We start from the raw sequence: 21,995 nt of genomic DNA, 5'->3' as shown, positions 1-21,995 counted from the left end.
ATCAGAGCAAAACTTGGAGAGGATGACACTACCTGCCAGAGCACTGTGGTGAGTGGAATCATTTAAAAGGAGCAACTGACCGCTTAACAGACCAGAAGGTTAAAATAAATATCTAATGACAAGTTGCTTATTATTTGTTTGAACTTTTACACAACAAGTGAAACATAAGATCAACAGGCAGTAAATGTGTGCTGAGCATAAAGTCTGAGTAAAAGAAAAACATAGCACCTTAATGTAACAAAAAGAAAAAAAAAAAGAAAAAGGAAAAAACAGCAGACACAGAAAAGGCTATGATTTATTAATCAGTGGGGCTGGCTGCAAATCACTTTGTCTGCTACACTCCTGTGCAGCACTAACCATGGGAACCACTACAAGAATTTCTTTGAAGCAGAAAATAATCTTTAAATCAAAATCGGATGTTCCCTCAGCGACTGCCAACAGATTCCTCTGCTGCCGGTGGTGAGATGTGCCAGTAACTCTTTCATTAACAGAAAAACAAGCCTCGCCTCCTCTCCTTCCAAGAAAGATATTTCTCATTTTGCACATTTACACTTCTGTTAACAGATGCCTCTTCAGCAGAATTTTGCCTGCCATACAGGTATTTACGATTTGTCACCTCTTTTGCTTCCTGTGTCTGGATTAAACAACAGGGCTCTTAAGTACCTGGTGAAGTGGGATTTTGTAGATCTTTGGTTATTCTCATGGAGCTTCATACTAGGCCCATATATAAAAATTAAATTAATCTTTTCTCCTCACTGAAATGAGCATGTGTGTAAGTTGATTTGTGTATAAACAGAAACTGTCAACCAAGATGTGACTGGTAAATCTAACAGTGAATTACAGAGCTGTTGTTCTGACAAGTAGAAATAAAAACAAAGTTCATAATTAAAATATGCACAATACTAGATTAAATCAGGAGACATTTGCACTGTTTTCCAGTACTCAGAATCCAGTTCTTGTCATTAAAAGCTACAAAAAGATGTATACTTACTTATAGAACAAAAACATTATTTATGCTGCTATTCATTGTTAAGTTTGCTTATTTATAAGCTGGAAACTCAAAATAACACTTTTTTTTTTTTTAAACCATAGATAACAGATCAGTAGTACCATATTAAAACATAAAATTTGCAAGAAAAGTTATATTAGGCATTTAGGTTAAATATTCATTAACATATAATTATATGTTCCTTCCTCTTTCAATTTCTGTCTTGACTCTGAATTGATTTTTATCCCTCTACTCCTCCAGTCCTGGCAAATTATGATGATAGGTATGTACTACTCAAGGGGCACAAAAAAAATCTTTTCTTTGTATCTCTAATCTGTCCAAACCTACCTGAAAGGAATATGTACTCAAGTTTAAAATCTGGCAGGCAAACTGGTAAGCATAAATCATAAGTGAATTAATATAAAGACGTCATGTCTCAGATAACAGTATCTTAACCAGCTTTATGAATGTCAAAGTCTCAGGAATGCTTTAAGGAATGTTTAATCCAATGTCCACACATGCCTCAGGCAGACAGTCTGAAACTGCTTATGCTATTCCTGTTCTATTTGCTGCACCTATGAAAAGGGCAAAAATTAACTTGTACAAAAACCTGGCAACAGCAGCAAAAAAATACCAAAAAAAATCATTGCCATCATCACCTCAGAAGATAACCGTATCCAACATTTCCAACAACACCTTAAAGCAGGCTTTCAGCTTTGTGTATATCTCCTAATTTCAGATGCCTTTACAAAATGTCATCTGCTCAGGCAGAGAAGTTGTACAGAATGGTGACAATCTTGACTTTTCCAGCTACCTATTTTTCAAAAGAAATAAATAACAGGTTGCAGATTAAGGGGCCCAAAACAACAGCCCACAAAGGCACAGACTAAATCCCTTAGTGAGTGCATCTACAGCTGTTTGCTACTTCATCAGTCAAGTCAGCAAGATCCAACAGGTAACTTACCAGTCTTTACTAGCCCACAAGATGACTCCATTTAGCCTGTCACTTCTTCCTTTCTCAGAAAAGGCGGGAGTATAGCTGTTTAGGGAGAAACTGCTTCCCCAGACACCTCCTATGCACTGTAACCCGACAGCACCATCCTCCTGAATTCAATGCTCCTCACGCTTCCTCACCCGCCTGCAGTAGGCAGGACCAGTCTGGCCAAGTTCCCGTTCCCCTTGCAGGCACAACCAGGCTTGTCTTGCAGAGGAGAATGGCTGCTTGTGTGAGCTGTACGTAAAGAAGCCTCAGCCCACGAGAGATGTCCCAGAAGCTCAGTCCAGCCTCTGGCGACAAAGGCTAGACCAACCTAAGCTAATCAAAATCTGTTTTGCCTATTCAACAAATGCAGCAGTTGCCACTCAGCTTCCAGCCTAAAAGTGTCCCTAGACCTCAGCCTTTACTAGAAGAACTGGAAATTAGACATTGCTCATCAATAAGTATGATGGTAATGAGGTAAATATGTATGCTGACTCTGCTCCATTCCAAGAATTCTGCTGTACAAGGCAGGTTTACTAAGGAAAAAAAAAGCCATAAACATACACCTTGCTGCAGACTGCACAGTGACACAGGAGTGCCAAGTTCCCAATTCTCATCCCAGGAACTGGAATGCAGATTTGATGCCAAACAGAAGGAACGTTTCAAGTTTCCCAGGGCACCGACTGGGAAGATTTATTTGTAGACAGGGGCAGGACTGTTTCACCCCTCAATAAAGCAAAGGCTGCCAGTCAGTGGGGCAGAGCTCATGACACTGAGTAAGTGTCAATGAAACCAGATCTGGGTAGGAAGTTTTGCCCTACTCAGTGCAACAAGAGAACGTGGGAAGGAAGACATGCCTAGCAGTGATTCAATACCAAAGTCATGAACACCGCTGCTAAATAAAGAAATTTACTTTCTAATAAAGAAATTTACTACCTACAGTTGCACTTCTGCTTACAGATGATGTAGCTCTTGTGGTTACCTAAGAAACTTCAGCATTCAGTCTGACAAAAAAGCTGATTCCAATACCTTCAATGTTGGGGGAGGGCAAAATACATAAAAACACTTGTTTCCTCCAGAAAGCTTTCCTGCTTCACATAGCGATTTGTTAGTGAAACTTCCCAAAGCATTAAGATCTACGCCTGACACCCTGTATTACATGACTTTGCAGATACAGTTCCACTACTAAAGACATCAGACATTACTTGAGAAGCCCCAATCTCTATTCTTTCCTCTCTCATGAAAATATTATTTGCTGCTACAGTTGCACAAATGTGCTCTCAGTTACACAGCCAACTCTCCCACCAGTATGGCCTGCAGATAGAGTGGCATCTCTCTCTTACCACTTCTCAACACTACTTTTGTATTTAACTGGAGCACTGATGATTGCAGTCAGTGTAACATACACCCAAAACTCGTTTGTTTTCAAATGCAAGTTTTCTTCTTGTAAAAGTGTCTGGATTTTCTCACTGCTCTAGAGCTTTCCCTGTAGTTTTACAATCTTAAATAATGAAAGGCCCTCAGCCACACATTGGGACTAAAAACATGGGTGTTCAAGGGTTTTTTTTGGTTTTAGGACTGGAATCTAAAGACTAAAGGGTTTTTAAGAGGGTCTCATAGCACATTAATACTTGTGTGTTCTTGCATGTGTGCTGAAGCTATTAAAAAAAAAAAAAAAAAAAAAAAAGAAGTGACATCCATTCCTCCAGGTTCATTTGCTGTGGAAGAAGCCGGTGGTAACAAAAGAATCAGGTGGACAGCTATAACTGTCTTGGATATAATCTATTTTGTACATTTCTGAGATGCCAGGAGGCACCTGTAACAAAACAAATCACCTTCCTCTTTGGTGTTACACAAAACTTCCCCATGGGGTTTGGTAAGATGATGACAACTTTCTCAAATTGTTCCAGAGGGAATTTTCTAGACCAAGCACTGCCTCACAAGTCATGATACAGGCAGACTCCTGTGCTTTGCACTTTCTTGCTCTTTTAAATAAAGCAGCAGCCATGGCTCTCAGGGAATATACTACCAAGACTCCCAAGTCCCTCTCTCCTAGCCAAAGGTTATTTCCTGTTCATTGGAAGTTTATGAATGATCTCAAGGGCAGACACGTAAAAATGCCTCCTATGACCTGTTTGCATTGATTCACTTGCCATGAAACTGCTGGCCTCAAACATTAAACTGGTATCATAAGCAGACAAACAATAAATAGTTTCATTTATTAAAAAAATAATTAAATTAAGACAGTGGTTTTTACTAAAGTTTGTTTACTAAAGCTCTGTAATAGGTCTGGGTTTTGAATAAGTTTATTATGAAATACATTCCACTTAAAAAGACAAAAATGCTACCAAGCCATAAACATAAACAGGAAAAGAAAGAGACACAGAGTTTCACAAACATCAACAATCCAGCTTTTCACCAGCTGAAGTGGAGAAAAGCTGTGGACAACTCCTCCAAAGAAAGAGCTTCCTTCAGCAAACTCGATACACAAGAGCTAAACAGTGAGACACACCAGAACATTGGTCTGGTTCTTGTATGAGCAGAGAATCACTTCCATTTCACGCTTTGAAATCAGCCATCGTATAAAGAGCTTGACAAAGCAAAAAGGCTGCTCAGGAAAGGAAATGGCATAATGCCCATTTCCTTTGTTCATGTTAAAGCTCATCGCTGAGCAAAAAGATGCCACTGAAAGTCAAGGAATCCAACAGTGAACAAGGGCTTCAGTGTTGAGGCAAATATGAACTGCTCCATTATTGTCAGTTCTGTCCTCCAGAAGAAACAGTGGTGTTATTAACAACCAGCAAAATCCAAACTAGTGACAGTTTTACAATGCAAATTCCAAACATTTCCCATTGATGAATTAACAGAGTGAAATTTCTCTAGTGAATTATGTCGATGCATGTGAGATCACAAAATTATCTGAAAGAAGCCGCTATGGTAACAGCACTTTTCATCCATATTCACTCAGAGGTGGGCGGAATGCACTCAGAACTGCCTTTGTACTTTTTTCCATTGTATAAAGTCATCTTTGTTTTACAGACTAATGTGTGCAAGTTCATATGTAACGCATGTGACAAAATTATTTCAGAAGACTGTATATAGAATTCATAAATAAATGAAATGAAATATTTGGTGTCAGTCACCATCAAAACATAAGAAATGTGCCTGAAGTAGTCTTAATTCAGCATTTGTATTTCATATGGCGATGATTGTATGGCTGCCATCTGGCCTCATGCCACACCGAGGAAAAGTGACAGCTGAGCAATGAGATACGGCAGCAATTGTTCTGCTTGTTTCTAAAACTGGAAAATGTTTTATTAAATTGGACAATTTGCAGGAAGGAAAAAAAAAGGAGCTACGTCCTGCAATTAAGGTAGTTAAATGCCATTCCTGAGAAATTCTGGTTTATCTGTGCCTCTATCTTTGCATCCGAGACGTTTGTTATACTATCAGCAGCCTAATTTTTTCAGAAGTGATCACCAATTATATCTTTTCTGCTGTCTTGGTAGATAGCGGCATGTGCTGTCAGAGGACTTGAGAGGATCTGAACATACAAAGTACTATATAATACCATGAACTCTTACTGAACAGATCTTGAATGCACATCACAAAACTACTGGATATTTTTTCACCCTAAATCAGTGAATAAATGATTGTTCCTTCACACAGATTTCTTCAGGCTACTAGGAAGATTTATGAACCATTACATACCTGTGTACATAGGACCAAAGAAAAACTACGAAAAACCCACCATGATCTTCACAGCAGAGCAGGAACAGTGTAAAGTAAATACAAAGACTCACTAAATAAAACTTAACAGTTAGCTATTCATGAACACCACGTGTTAAGTGAGCACTTAACCTGTGAAATAAATACACATGCACTCAAAGACTTCATCACAAGAAGTATAAGTGCATATCTGCACAGATTATTTAAATTCTACCTTCAGCCTCTTGAGTGTGTGCCTTTGAACCTTAACAACTTCTTTTAACTCGGGAAATCACAACTGGTAAATCTCTCCCCCTCTTTTTTTCTTTTCTGTTGTGTTTTTTTTTGTTTGGTTTTGGTTGGGTTTTGTTTGTTTGTTTTAAAAGAGGAAGAATTGGAAAGAATAAAAGAGTTACTTCACCAAGATACATCTTTAAAAATCTATAGAGAAACAGTTTCTCATGTTCCTGATATACACTAAGAATAATACACTGGGAGACATGATATTTCAGAAAAATGCACTGGGAGAGATGCTATTTTGAACTTGATTCTGACAACTGATGAAGAATGCAAAATGAATTTGAGAGGCCAGGACTGCAGAAAGATCTGTGGCATAAGAAGTGTTTCCGTTTTGAAAACAAAACAAACAAATACACAAAACAAAAAAACACCACCCACGAGACACCCATATAGCATCTTTCATTTGAAGATATCTGAATGAGTAAGTGTGCCAAAAGTGCAGCAGGATATAGAAGACAGTGTATCAAAGTAAACAGTGAGTTTATATTGCCCTGGGGAAATGGCAGGAAACATTGCAAGGTGAATATAATCCTATCAGAAATCCTCCACAAGAGAAATGTGATGGAGTAAAAAGCAAATACACAAGTATTCAGGGAGAAAGTTAAACACTAAGGCAAAACCATGTTTTACTTGGCAAGGGACAAAGAAAACCCTAAAGAAAAGGGGCTCTTAATATGTATTTCAGAAAACAGAGATAAAGGAAGCTGTAAAGCTATTATTTTAATCGGAAGTTAAAACAAACCAACAATTGACTTAATGACAATGGCAGATTTTAATAATCTTCACAAAGGAAAGAAAAAAAAAAAAAATCTTGGTTTATTATAGCAAACCATCTAACAACATGGCAGGGGGGAAAGAGGATGCTAAAGAGAGTAAGGATTTCCTAAGAATAATTAGATGTATTCTTACATTACATAACTGTAGCATTAATAGCATCCAAGTCAGAAGGGACTTTGCTTTAGAGCAGTTAAAGAACTCAAAACAAACTAAATGGAGAGGCAGCAAGATCCCAGAGGATGGTAGAAGAGTAAACAGAGCAGCAATTTTAAATTGAGGAGGAGAAAGCAGGAACTGTGAAAGTTCCAGACCAGGTGTAGCAATTCTGATACTCAGAAGTCCTGGAACACAGAAGGTTAAAAGCTACTTTCAATTTGTTAAGGACGACGTCATGTTTCCTTTCTGGAGATCAGCACAGTAGCCAGTCTCCTCAATGAAATCTTCAATGCTGACCCACGTGACATTCTCAAAAGCAAAGGTAGCAACCTGATCTAAACAAATAAACTACAGGAAGAACGAGAAAACAACATCCTCATTGAAAAACTACCGTGAAAAATACCAGTTCAGCTAAGAGGACATGTCAAGCATCATATAGGAAACTACAACCAAGCCAAGTGGTTACTGACTTCCACGAAGATACGGATATAATCACATAGCAAATACAGAGGAACATAATTGCTATCTAGGCAGATCTAAGAGCATTTCCTCAAGACCACACTCAGAAGAAGATGGGGTACACATCATCTGTTCTATGAATCCCCATTCTGGAACATGGGGATGCAACTGCAGCAGAGAACCATGGCATCCAGAAAGACACTTCCTCCCATCTTCTGGACAAGTGAGGAAATCCAGATAGCAAGGTGTATTGCAAAGCTCTCAGCCCACAATCTATGTGCAGCCAACCTGATCCGTATTACTCTAAACCCTTAAGCAATCACAGACATGTGAATCAAGAACATTCCCCTCTACACAACAGAGCAACTAAGTACCTGCAGATGTAACTCCCCACCAGAAAGCTCACCTACAAAGAAAATATTTGTTAAGTTTGCTACTGCATCCAGCCAACGGATTGTATTCCAAATCCACATAAGGGTTGTAGCTGGAGCTACAGAGATCCTGGATGCAAACTTGACCAACTTCCCAACCTTGGTGTCCTGCTGCAGTATTAAGTCTTCCATCTTGCTTTTTACTGTAAATGGTAAATAACCTTATGACAGTTTTCTCATTCTCTCCCGCCATAATTTATCAGGACACTACCATTCTAAACTAACTCACAGTTACCCATCCTCACCAAAAGAGCTTTCTTCTTTAATGAGAACTGCTATCTGAAACTCCAGACTACAGAATCAGAACTTGCACAATGAGAACTTTCACTATTAAGTTATTTATATCAACAACTCGTGGTTAACAAAGCAGTAAGCAATTTTAACTGGCTTTCGTCTTACTCTTTGTTACATGTATGGCTTTTTAAAATTTTTATTAAATTTTTATTGCAACTCACCAAAATTTCTCTTTGTTCTTCCAGATTTTTTAAAAAGTTTGAAAACTCATGAAGTGACGCATCTGTAATACAAATCCAGAAAAAAAGCTTAATAATGTTGCAGGATGGCATGGCAAAAATATAGCCATTTATGGTCACTTTGTACCTACCTATGTATCTTTCATCATCTGTCTCTGCATCGCCGATGAATTCAAATTTAAAGTCTCTCAGAGAATGGGCAAATTTTCTCTGGGCTGCTGAAAGATCTGCAAAGAAAAAAAAGCAGAGATTGGAGGTTAGACAATGATTTTAAGAAGGCTGGAAGATCCTCCTACCCCTAGAACAATCAAGGTTTATGAGAAACACAAGCCTGTTTAGGGTCATTACAAGATATCCAATGTTGTCTAACCCTCTTCTGACGTCATACGGAAATTTGTCACACAGATTTTTTTTTTTACCCAAGACTATGTAGTAGAAAGCAAGTGTGACCACATGTACAGTATTAAATCTATTCTTATGCCTTACTATTCCACAGTTGAGGGCACAGGCCGCACAAACAGATCTGTAAGTACAGAAGTTTAAGGCCCAACACTCAGAATAAGTTGTGTCAATTGTTTTACTCTGCTAACCTAAATTCACTAGTATATTTCTCAGAACAAATACACACCTTAGGATTTTCTATACACTGTACACGGATAGCTCTGCAAGTGAAATGTTTATACCTAAACCAAATTTAAAATAATTGTTATACTGGAACTAGAAATTCCACGGAGTTAAACTATACCAAGAGTTAGTTAAATGCATAGCATTAAAATTGATTTTGTATAACTGCTTTGTAATATTCCCAAAACATTTTTTCAACCCAATTTTACATATTAGCATTTGACAATTTGAGGTCAGAGGGCTGAACTCGTACATCCCTCAGGAAGTAATCAGAGTCTGCATTCAGCCACAACATCACCATTATAAACCCTCAATGAGATTTATAAAGCTGTAAATAAGCAGTGCACACACACTTCTCGGTTATGCTGACATGTGCAGGTTGGGAATATCATGAGTTCTGGAAGGACAGAATTGCACAATGGAAAAAAAAATATATATATATATGTATGTGTGGTACACTCCTACCCAGTAGTAAAGGTTTTACCCACATTTTTGTTGTCAGCCAGAGGTAAGGACAATTTGAAATATTTAGTTAATCTATAATCTTTTTCTTAGCACATGCAGTTCTGAAGGGCTAAGACTAACTCTCAACAGACCAGCTAAGCATTTTGTACTTTAATATTAACCGGAGTTAAAAAACTAAAAACTTGGGGTTTATTTATGGTTCTTGGGGTTTTTTTAGTATTTTCAAAAAAAGAGAAAAAATAAATTAAAAAAAAAAAAAAATCCACACCAAATCTAGCCTTATGATAGTCCCAGCATCCAACACATTGTGTGTTTTATCATGTATCATAGTCAAATACAACTTTGACACACAATGCTGCACTGAAAGTTCAGTTCAACCAATACTCTACAAACAGCAAGAGACAACCCAAAATGAAAACAATGCTTTCTGTTCCTTGTCATTCCACATTCCTTTCTTTTCACCCAGTTCTCATTAGTCCTTTTCTCACCTATTGTGTAGCAAGGCTGTTCCCTGTGGTGCCCCACTGCCAGCTACTCACCTCCCTTTTGCCACTGCTTCTGAAGCCTGTACCTGCACCCTGCAAGCCACAAAACAGCAGGATGCTACACAGGGTTGAAGAGAAGGGGATAAGAAGGTTGAAGGAAAAAGCTATATAATTCCCATGTGAAAGGAAACATGGGTATCTTAACTCAAGTGTCTTGTGGGCTAATAGGCTGTTCATAAAGTGGACAGCAAAAGAAACAAGTTCTGAAGGCTGTGAAAGGCTTAAAATAGAAAATAATAAGTTTCTTAAAAATCTAATATCATGCTTATTTGTGAGCCAGGTCACAACACAAGGCTGAAAAGAGTTTATTTATGGAAGAATCAGTCCAACAAAACATGCTGTCCCAAACTTACTTAATTTTCTTGAATCCAATAATCCCTTACCAAAGCCCTGTCATATGAGAGCAAGCCCCAAGCTAGAGGAAGGAATTGTTTATTATATTTTACTCTGCTTGCAGAGGTACATTCACATAATGCTGAACAAGGTACATGTTAAGAACAGGCACAGAGCACCACATGCATGAAATTCCCCTCTTTCCCCTTCACAGGCTGAAAGGGTACCAAAATACTGAAGTGGGCTATGAGCTTTGATGAGCCTTTCTAGAGCAGCGCAAAACCAGCTCCTGCATGGCTACACATCCCACCTCTCCACCAAAAGCCACCTCTCTGGTGACAGTGACAGCATACAGAACCTGTGCCCACAACCATTTTCAGAGTAAAGTCCAACATCCTCCATCAAGTTGAGAAAGGGCTGAATCAAACCACATTCTCACAGGATCAGAAAAGGCACATTCATACATTTCTCTTTACCAAATCTACTAAGGGATAGGAAATTACCGACAAAAGGGCTGAATAAGTGGTTGGAAGCAGTAACCTTTTAACACACTAAAGCTAGATTTGTGATTTGCAGAGTTCCTGCATTAAAGTCATGAAGGCACATAATTTTTTTTGCAATGTCTTCCCACAAATTATCTCTGAAATGTTTAAGAACTGCTCCAGAAAAATTTTGGAAAGTACTGGGGTAGGGGGAGGTTGAGGGTTTGGGACACAGAAGAATGATCTGATGGGTCAAGAAAAGCTGCAGCTACCTGGCTACCGAATCAACACTTAGAAGAAAAGACACCAACATAGGAAGAGATTTTCCGATGGATTTCAAGGATTTGGCACTTTCAACATACATGGAAATTCACTGAAGCAAAATAAAAACTAATCATGTTGCATGATGTAACAGAGAAGAAACAAATCTGGCTGAGGGAAGAACACTCCACACATTTGGTTCAATAGACTGCTGCAATGATCAGAGTCCTAACTGTTGTCAAAACAGACTTTTAATCCTGCTTAATCAGCAGATGTTAACTACAATATTCATCCTCCAACATTTATACATCATCCATCAGTCTTCTTTTATTTTGGCTAAATTTACATTTACGATCACATTCTGTTTTCATTCCGTATGGCAAAATAGCACTGGTTTAACATAAAACTAGTACCTTACCAGGCAGAACCACTGATGCCTAGCTATTCACAGGAATAGAAGAGCCTCTGGGCTGCCGCTTGGTAAACTAAAAGAAACAAAACTGAGTACCAAGTAGAAATGGAGGAAAATTTTCTCAAATAGTCAGAGAAAGAATACTGAACTTGTTCTGCTACAGCACAGGAAAAGTTATGAGGATGGTGGCTAGACTCAAAAAGACAATGTATAGCCCTGTGTTGAATTTTCTTGCTATCTGACAAACCGTGGCCAGAGACCTGAGACCGTCTGCAGTCAAACCTTCTGCTGTGAGGCAAATTGCATTAAACTGCTCCAGCCTTTACCCTTGTAAATTCCACATATCCCACAGTACAAACATAGACATTCATATTAATTACAAGCATTTATAAAACTCTATAAACAAACTAGATTCTGATATTGTCATAAGTACTATACTCTCTTACTATTGTGTTATGATTAAAATGCTGAGCTTGCTGAAGTTAGAAGTTTCATAAATGTAACTTGGCTCTCTTCCATTCTGTATCAGAAGACCTTTACTACAACAAAATTATTCAGCTGGCCCTGACAGATACATACCAGTATTGTTCCACAACAGCATCAGACCTTGCAAGACCAGTATGTGCTATATAACAGACCATAAACATATATGAATTTCAGCTACACGCATTAGAATAAGACAGTACATAAGTATGACACGTATCAAATAGTGTGGCCAGTTACGTTGATTATGACAATAAAGCTGTAGCCTAATGAAAAAAGAGTGAAAATTTATAAGGCCAAAAAAGCAATTAATTTATTCCTTTTAATTTCCATATTGTATACAATAACACCAAAAAGAAAGATATAGGAAGCAGTAATAGGGTTGTTGCTCACTGAAAGCAGCTGCTACCATTTACAGGCAGAACAGGGCATTCAAGATCAAAGAGCACTTAAATATCAACCAAACATGAACACTCTTTCCTGAATAAAATGTAATCCGGGCAAACTCACAAGGCAGAGTAATTTCAAACACTCACCTTCTCAAAACACTAAAAGAAATCAAGCATCTGCTAAATGTTTTGACCAAAAGACTGAACAGAAAGACAGACACATTCCCAAACAGAGAAGGCAGTGACATAAGGACACCAGGGCTTTTCATTTTCTCTCTTTGTTAAAGTTCATATCAGTACACTGTATTTTTTTCATGTTCGAATGCAACTACTTAAAAACACCAGAAGAAATGGGAGCAGTCACCAATTCCCCCATTTTACTCTGAAACACTTCAGTAACAGTGTTCTCATCAGCATATCCTGTGCCAGATGCACTGCCAGTACCCCACACAAATAATACCTCTATATTTTTCCATTTGGAGAAAAATATTTTTGTTCCTTATCTGAGCTGAACCAACACGACACCATTAGTTGCTAGGTGGTGACCAGCCTTCATTTACAGCACCAGACTCCAATCGCTCCCTTTATTCTAAGATCAGTACTAACTTCAGTGTTAGCCACCTAAACTAAAACTCTTGCACAAAGCAAGACAAAATTGCTTCTCAAGACTATCCTGGATCTCTCTGCATGGCAGCAGAATTATCTGCTTGCAACAGCCGTTTGTATTAGTGATAAAATTTTTCTACCACAAAATACAAATTTCTACCATCAAGCTTCACTTCTACTGTACCATGATAATTCTTTAAAAACAACTGCAATTACATTGCCGTTCCTCATCCCCAGCTACAAATCTCATTTTCACTACCAGATATGCTCCAGGAATGACAGATTTCTAGTGGTTTTATTTAACATGGGTTAAAATTGGCCTGGTTTCTTGCCCTCAAAAAGCTAAAAGGTTAACAAATACTTAGATTTACCTACCAAGCTCATCTTCAATCTATATTACTACATTAAGGACTAATATTAGACTATTCAACCTATTTTCCTCACAGTAAGCCAAGATCAAGCAAGCTACACACCATCATGAAACAGGCAAGGACAAGCTGAGCGAGAGTCAGCATCTCCCCTCTTCTTCCCAGGCATTAATCCAATGATTGATGCTAATAAGCAGCTTCAGAGGAACACAGTACTTAAGAGTTTGTCCAAGAGCTGCAATATGGACTTGCATGATGTGTTGTACAAATCACACACCACCTCAACACTTACGAAAGCAACTCTGTGTTTCTCTTCTGTGTCCCCTTTAGCAAGGTGAACAATGAAAACTAATACAATCCACAACACTGAGAACATGAACAGGATTTAGTTATTACCTCAGTAAGGTGGATAAAGAGGATTTACTTATCAACTTAGCAGAAGCAAGACATGTGGTAGATTCTTAAGAGCAGTAACACATTCCAACTCTCTAAGACCAAATAAACCTTTTACTACTCATTTTTACCTGAGAAGCATAGTGAAAAAATCACCAAAACACACACACAAAAAAGTGACCATAAAGCTAAAATACAAAGTTATTAATTCCCCTCCAAAGCCATAATGGAAATCAAGTTCAAAGACTAAAAGGTCTCTAGAGTCCAGTTTTGGCAACACCAGGTTGCCCATGGCAACTCATGAGTTTCTGAAAGCTTAGCAAAGTCAGGTATGAGGATTAAAAATCAACTCATTACTGATTTGTCAAGTAGTTCTTAACATCCCCTCCCCCTGCATAATACAATGTAGGAATATTTGGACCATCGAACCATTTCCCACACCTTTAAAACAAATAAGAAAAACCACAATGCCTCTCCATTTTAGTTATTTGAGTTCAATTCATGTAGCGACACAGTGTTCTGCTCCTGCCACCCCAAAGGCACCTGCTCAGGCAAAGCTCCCAAGCACCCAGCAGCTCACAGCTTCTCACCTCTGCATTCATGTAGTCAGGTCTGAGACAAATCTACACCAACTATATCAAAGTTATAATGCATTTATTATTTAACAAAAGCATCAGAAATGAGGTGGCAGAATGAAGTCTTTCAAATTTTAACATGGAAGGGGCTTTGTTACCAAATTAAAAAGAAAAAAAAAATCAAAACACAAAAATCCCACCTACAAACAACACACCCACCCAACCCAACTTTGCATTTCAGCACCAAACAGAAAAAATAAAATCGCAGGAATAAAATTAAAACCAAAAAACTCTAAGGTAATTGTTATGTAAATACAATAAATAAATAAAAATTTCAGGATTCTCAATCTCTAACAGATTTTTTCTTTTTAACTTGTCACAGATAGGAATTGACATTGTTCTTCTGTTACACTAAAAGTCCAAATTTTTTCACGACTCTCCCAACTAATGACAACAGGAAGTGAACTAGAAACCAAAAACGAAAAGCATAGTTTTATTGCCCAATCTAAGAAAAATGAAGAAAACTGAATATTAGGCCAATGAATATCAGTCTTCAGAACAGTGCTCTCTGTTAGGCACTGACTGGTCTTAAATGTTTCTTCCACAGTGTTCAACGTTCCCTGTTACCAGTTTTAGTGCATGCTGTGCATAATTTTGGCATAATTATGTAACAAGTAAAAACAGGCTATTTAGTCTGAGCAAGCCACATGTAAATGGCATGACAGATAGTCTAACCTCCTCCCCACTTCTTAAGAGATAGAACCACCCATTTTTTCGCAAGTTTTCTCTTTCATAGGTTACTGCTATCATTACTTTGTTATTTTCCTTTTTTCAAATGCATAATCTCATAGTCTAAGTGTCACTATTGTTCCCATTGATCAAAACAGACTAGTTAAGAAAGCTTTCAGATTTTAGCAGAGTAGACTCCTGTTTTCATAGGTATGCAAAAGGTTTTAGACGCCATAACCTCCAACTGCTGTTTTCTGCTATAGAAAGTGTGCAGCATAACAGAAAATGCAGATCATCTTATCTACCTTCCCTAGTTCTCCAACTCTCACCAGTGAAAACAGATTTTCTCCTCTCTCTACCATTGCAAGTACAACAGTACAAACTCCACATTCCCCCACATCAAGAAACAATTAACATGTTAATTACCATATGCGCAATATCACAAAGTAGCATCTTGTGCGGGTATAGGCAAAACACCAAATCATGCTGGTATTGACCCTGGGTTTCACCACACCTTCTTGAGCTCTGGGTATTTGCTTTTTTTAAGCTGGATCTTTGAAACTGGCAAACCAGCCCTACTCCATCCTGCCAAGGGCACTTCTCTCTTCGTATCACATGTACACTTGGTATCTCAGCAGAGACGTTCTCCTAGAGCATCTCCAACAGCTCTTACAAAAAATTGTACCCCTATGTCAGCTCAGATAGCAACTAGATCTTTCAGTTCTGCTCTTCAAGAACACAGCATTAAGTTACAGTTCATGAAAGAAAAAGGCAAGCTGCATCCCTGCCAATAAATTCGCTGCTTCAGGGGTGGAGAAACATTCCTGCAACCACTCTGACATAGGACTTGTACGCTAAAGACTTTTCTGAACTGTCAGGCAAGTGTGATGGAGGCGCTGGGAAGTAACACAAAGACAATTAGTCTTCAAAGGAGTCATAACCATCTTCCTGATCCTTACAACTTCCATGTCCCTTACAACAAGATAGACAAAAAAAAGTAGTAAATCAGAAAGCAAGGACTAAGAAAAACAGATCTGCAATGCAGAAATTAAGAGAGCATTCTACCAAATTCACACAGTTCCCAAAGAGAGAAATCAGCATTTCAGGATTTGCTGCAAAGGTTTCCCTATATCGTACTGCACCAAATGGTAGCAAGATGGACACTTGGTTCCACTTAAATTTGAGAAGAAACTTCTTCTCAGTGAGGGTGACAGACACTGGAACAGGCTGCCCAGGGGGGTTGTGGAGTCTCCTACTCTGGAGACATTCAAAACCCGCCTGGACACATTCCTGTGTAACCTCATCTAAGTGTTCCTGCTCCGACAGGGGGATTGGACTGGATGATCTTTTGAGGTCCCTTCCAATCCCTAACATTCTGTGATTCTGCAACACCAATGTTATGCATATAATCTGTTCCCAAAAGAAAACTCTGCATCAAACCAGAAGGAACAGTTTGAATACACAATACCAAAATGATTGTACCATCAAAGCTTTCACTAGTAAAACTTTCTACAATATCTTCAGCTCCATGAGAAACACAGACTTGTCCTCCAAAAGTGACTGAATTAGAAAACGTGAGATGAAAATATTTCTTTTCAGAGTTCAGGATTTTACTATTATTAATGTAAAGATATATGAAATAAGAAGGTAAGACTACACTTCTATTAGTGACTTTTCTAGCAGAAATTTAAAACTGACTTAAGTCTTTTATAAGATAACTCTACTAAATGGAACAGAAATTTCAAGATGTTTATATTCTTTAACTAAAATTCTCATCAAGCAGCAGCAGATTGGAAGGCCCACCTGCATTTTATGTATGGATTCTTTATCCATATTTATTCTGTAGCATGGCTATATTCCTATTTTACAAATCACATCCTAAACTAAGCTATTGATGTCTCAGGGACAATTTGCCAACAAGCAAGGGTGCTCAGTAGCAAGGAAATCAGGTCATGCTGCTTAAGGATGAAAAATCGTGCTGGATAACTGAAAACATTCTCATCAGCTGGGAACTCTGAAAAAAATTTAACTGTCACAGGAAAAAATGTGTTTATTGTACAGATAATCATCCAACAACAGCATTCTGAATATTTTAATTCTGGAGTACTGCTTTCTTTCCCAGACTTATTTCCCACACAATAACTATAATATTTACATAAACCAGAATATATTGCGTTGAAATATTATTTTGATTGTGAAAGAAAAGACCAATTCACTGTTGGGTAGAAGCTCAATTTTGCCATTATATTTTCCAACTTATGAAAGAGTTTTGTGGTTCAGGGGCAACCGCACATAATCAAGTCTATACTCAGACTACGTACAATGCAGCATTAACCCCTCACAGCTCATCTTATGTGAAATATTATCTGAATTCAGAGCACTTCTCAAAATCCAAATATGTAACAGGACATGTCTGTCTAATTTCTCCAGTCATCAAAATTCACTCACGATGGTTGGGTAAGTTGTTACATCAACACAGCGGGAAGACCTGACCCATCACCATAGCACAGATATTTCCCTTTTGCAAGAAATGGGACTGACTTCATTATTTGAAGTTTATTGTCTTAGAAATCACACATGTGACTGAAATTTGATGCAGCTGAGAAAGTTGGAGGCAGAATACTGCTCAGCCTGGGATGGGAAGGTCACAGCGAACATCTTACAGGTTTTTCACATGACGCATCTTTTGCCAGTAACTACGAACATCATCTCAAAGCATGAATATCAAATAATTAGTTTCAGCACAGTTTTCTCCACAGCAGCAAACAAGGGAGGGCAGCAAAAAAAAAAAAAAAAAAAAAAAGAAAGAAAATACCACACCAAGCCTTTTCCCACAGTTTGTAGCTAAATTAATCCTGAACAGTATTTCATGTAATAAAGGCCTTACTCCAGACAGAGTTCTCTGACTGCTTAGTTCCAGCCATCTGCAAACAATGCAAGTGTAAGTGCTCTCCATAGCAAGTCGAAGACAACTCCATAATGGGAAGTGTTAGGCAGCCAAAACACATGAAGGGTTGGTAACCACCTCCCTAACAAATGACTAGAGCAAGTATTTTTATCTTCTTTAAAAGCACATGTTGTTCAGCTTATGGTTTGAAATATTTTATGAAGCTGTATATCAAGTCTGCAGAAACATCAACATTAAACATGAAAACCTTTGCCAAAAATAAGAAAAACTCGAAGTATGAGTCACAATGTTTTCTCTCTTGAAAATGGCAGATATCCCAAAACATTGTCACTTGTATGGAGTTACTGCCTGCCTGAATGTTTGCATGTGTAGACAAAAAACCACAAGGAGATCAAACCTGCAAGATATTGTGATTTCTCCACAACAAAACATGTCCAAACATGCACTCAGCACACCTGCACACATATAATTAGAGTATTACATGAAATGGCTACCTAGTAGTTTGTCATCAGTAAGACCATAAAAGGTTCAGAAAATAAAGTTACATTTTCACCAGTTCTTCTGCTCATGAGTCACGAGAAGGCAAATTCTTCCAGTAGGTTTAGAAAGACCTTAGATAATATAGCTTCATTTTCCCAAGTGAATCAACATTCAAGTGGAAGAGGATGGAGGAGAATACAATGAGAAATGGAAGAGAACAAATAAGCCGCTGAGATTTATAATTCAACAAGTAGTGCCCCAACCTTCATGCTATTTATTTACTTATTTATTTACTAAAAGGTGAGACTATGAGTGCACTTTGGAAAATACTTGACAGTTTAGAGCATTTCTACACAAAACCTACAAATGCAAAATTCAGAGGGTAGGAATTCTGGCAAGATTTGCATTAAACTCCCATTATTGAGATATAGACATTTTGTCCACAATAGGCAAGCCAGGGAGAATCTTCAGCATCAAGGAGGATGGGATGACCATAACAGGGCCTCAAAGAAGGAAGAGCTCAAGAATAATTTTGCTGTAGCTAGACACAGAAGTGAAATGAACCAAAGTTGTAACAGAGAAACAGCTGGCAGCAACTGTGGTGCAGAGGACAGCCTGTACTTATGTTATGTATAGTTACAAGAAAAAGCACTGGACAGCACAGCAGCGGGGAGTTAAACTAGATGCTAAAATTAAGAAAAAGGTTTACTACACACTTTTCTAAAACTGTCAAATGGAGATTTTAAGTGTAAAGCATCACAACAGTTGTGTGTCAAAAAGGAAACTTTTCTGATAGCTCTCATATGAGCTGTATCTGGCTAAACCATATTAAAACTGAACGTTCTAATTAGGTCAGACCACAACCATACACATACACTTCAGAATATTTCAACATTTGTATAAGAATACAGCAAATGAAAACAGCAGAGAGCACTGAAATACATCAAACATGAAAGTAAAGGATAAGCCTCCCACTCCCCTTCCACTGGTCTCATTGTTGCTCTTTTAAAATTGTTGCTAGAGGAAGCCCTGATGCTCCATCATTATTTCGCCTGCCAGCTTCCCTGATTATTGCAGTTTATTTGCGTGGCCAGGAGAATAGAGTTACTGCTCCTGTAACCAATAACTGCTAACAGAGCTTTGCAGGAAATATTTTTTAAATATTCAGCTGTGTAGCATGGTTTATGCAAAAAGAAAATCTTTAGTCATCTCTGGTTTGGACAGATGTGCGATATTGAACTCTATGTGCAACAAAATCCCACTGTCAGTTTCAGATCAGGAATTTTAAAATAAGTCAGTGATTCAATTGTAGGATATTACTATGCATATAAAAGAGACACACAATCAAACTTACTAAATCTGAATAGGAAAAAACCTTTGACAAAGTTACTGGCACACAAGCATGTTGAAGCCTCACTTGCTCTGGGATATCAGTACATTTCTCCAAAATGAGCTTCCAGTCTGGATATCAGTGGCAAATGGTTCCCAAATCAAAGATCACTAAATAATCAAAAAACAAATCAATCGAGCAAAAGCAATTTAGGATAGTCAAGAGCAACCACTATACCCTCACAAGGAGCACAAGGCATGAAAGAAACATCTTGCCATCCTACACAGCTACACCAACATAACTTATAAGCAGGAAACAAAGCTGTTTGTTTAGTCTTCTAAACAACTTTGACATTTCTGTTTTCAAACAACAGGAAGACTCAAAGTACATAACACAGTAAGAATATTTTTTTGATTACTTACATCCTTTATGCTTTGACACAAGAATTAGGTTAAATTTACTATCTCAGTTCTAGAGAAAAATCAAGCTGGCTTTATTTCTAAATGATCATAATGTGTACTTTGAGATTGACAGTACTAGCCTATGTAACTTTTTTCATTTTTCCATCACTTAACTGTTTCAGCCACATTACTATGCACTCTGCATTTCTGACATAAGGGTTTCTCACAAGAGATAAGATAATGCAGTTTCTTGCATAAGTCAAACAATACTGCAAAAGTCAATACATGACCTCCCTCAGAAACTACTATGTATTTCCTGCACTGGAGGTGATTATTCTTACTACTTTGATGATCTGAGGAACACTGTACAATGGAGTAGGAGTACAGAACATTTAACACCATTTCTGATGTTAAAGCATTACTAAGTTCAGAGAATTTGTTTATAAAACAGGAAGTATCAATTTTTGTTTTGCCTAACAGGACAAATGAGCTGTCTGGACAGTGACAACCCATCTTATACCTACAATATTCACAGAAGAACCCCAAATTTCAAGGATATTGCCTGAAATTAGACAGTACAAGGGATGATAAATTATGAAACACTCCGAAGGACATGCTTCAGCTTTCACCAGTGAACATACTGTATCTGTACAACACAGGAAAGGAGTTACACATGGCATGTACACCCTGCATACACTGAATTGCTCTACAGAGAATTTATTTACCAAAACTCATCACTTGAAAACTTATGCTGAAATTATCAATGGAGAGATGATTGCAAATCTATGCCACACAGCGAGCAGTATATGCTTTAGTATTTCAATTGCAACATTTATCAAGGAAACAACAAAATATTCCATGCTGAACATACTTTGCAGCCTTATATTACTAAAACCCTTAGTGCAGCAGCACTGTTTGAGGTTTGGAGATGAAAACCAGGAGAATTCACAATTCCTTCTATCTGACATCTTAGGAAAACTCAGAAAATCTGTTATCCAACTGGGCTCAGACAGCACTGGGGTAAAAGAGTGGTCCGTCTGACTGCAGGCTGACTGATAAATATTCATCGGTGGCATATGTTATAATATTATTCCGCTTGAGATTGTAGGATAAACACTGAGTGTCCATCGTTCTGCACTCCAGCTGTACTGGTTTTATAGCTCGAGCTTTAGCACTTGCTGGTACAAACCGCACCAGCTGCTCAGAAAACTTTAAATGTGCATCTCCTTTAAATCACATTATTTATTCACACATCAAGCTTGGAAGCAAGCAGAAAACAACCAAGATGCAGGAAGAAAGGGAAGTGATTAACTAGCAATCCCTGACACCAAAAAAAACACCAAAAACTCTTAAAAAAGCACAAAACGTGAAATATTATGACAACTGTAGGGTATAATTTCCTGACCATGTCTAAATCTTACCAGGCTGAGAGGGGAGACTAAGTCCTCTCTTTGTCCCAAACTTTGCCTTCCCATACATCAACAAAAAAAAACAAACACCAGAAAAGGTTACCAGTTAAAATCATCATTCACCCTGACCAAATGCCATGTGGCTCACCTCAGTTTATGCATTTAGAGAACAAAATGAACAAGAAAGCAATTTGTTTGGCAGACATTTCAGTGAAAGGGGTTATTTTGTAAACTGCTTAAAAATAATAACCAGATTTTAAAAATTAGTTTCCTGGGGATCCCACAAAAGAGATGGTGCTTCAATACTCTCCAATCTCTGGTTTGAGGCAAATTGACAGACTTCCAGTCTCAAGTGACCAGCCTATGTCTTTTGAAATGAAAACATAGGTGACAAGTCCTCTACAGGGAAACTATTGATCTCTGCAAAGAAAAATAATTATAGGCTGTTAAGGAAAAATATCCACGTAAGTCTTAACAAAAAAACAAAAAAAAAAAAAGGCAGCTTTTTTTTCCAGTGTGTCACAGGCCTTT

The 21,995-nt window shown here is 37.9% G+C and overlaps 1 protein-coding gene across 3 annotated transcripts in view; it reads right to left on the bottom strand.

The window, feature by feature from the left end:
* ARHGAP10 (Rho GTPase activating protein 10) overlaps positions 1-21,995 on the bottom strand; it is a 150,623-nt gene that overhangs the window by 100,913 nt on the left and 27,715 nt on the right. For all 3 annotated transcript variants that reach the window (XM_082050451.1, XM_082050452.1, XM_082050453.1), the window contains exons 2-3: positions 8,403-8,498; positions 8,254-8,315 (exon numbers count right to left, since the gene is read on the bottom strand). In XM_082050451.1, coding sequence (XP_081906577.1) covers positions 8,254-8,315; positions 8,403-8,498 — 158 coding nt within the window. The remainder of the gene's footprint in view (positions 1-8,253; positions 8,316-8,402; positions 8,499-21,995) is intronic.

This window comes from Streptopelia decaocto, assembly GCF_964273445.1.
Source record: "Streptopelia decaocto genome assembly, chromosome: 4".
Lineage (NCBI taxonomy): Eukaryota > Metazoa > Chordata > Aves > Columbiformes > Columbidae > Streptopelia > Streptopelia decaocto.
This window is presented reverse-complemented; position numbering and strand designations above follow the sequence as displayed.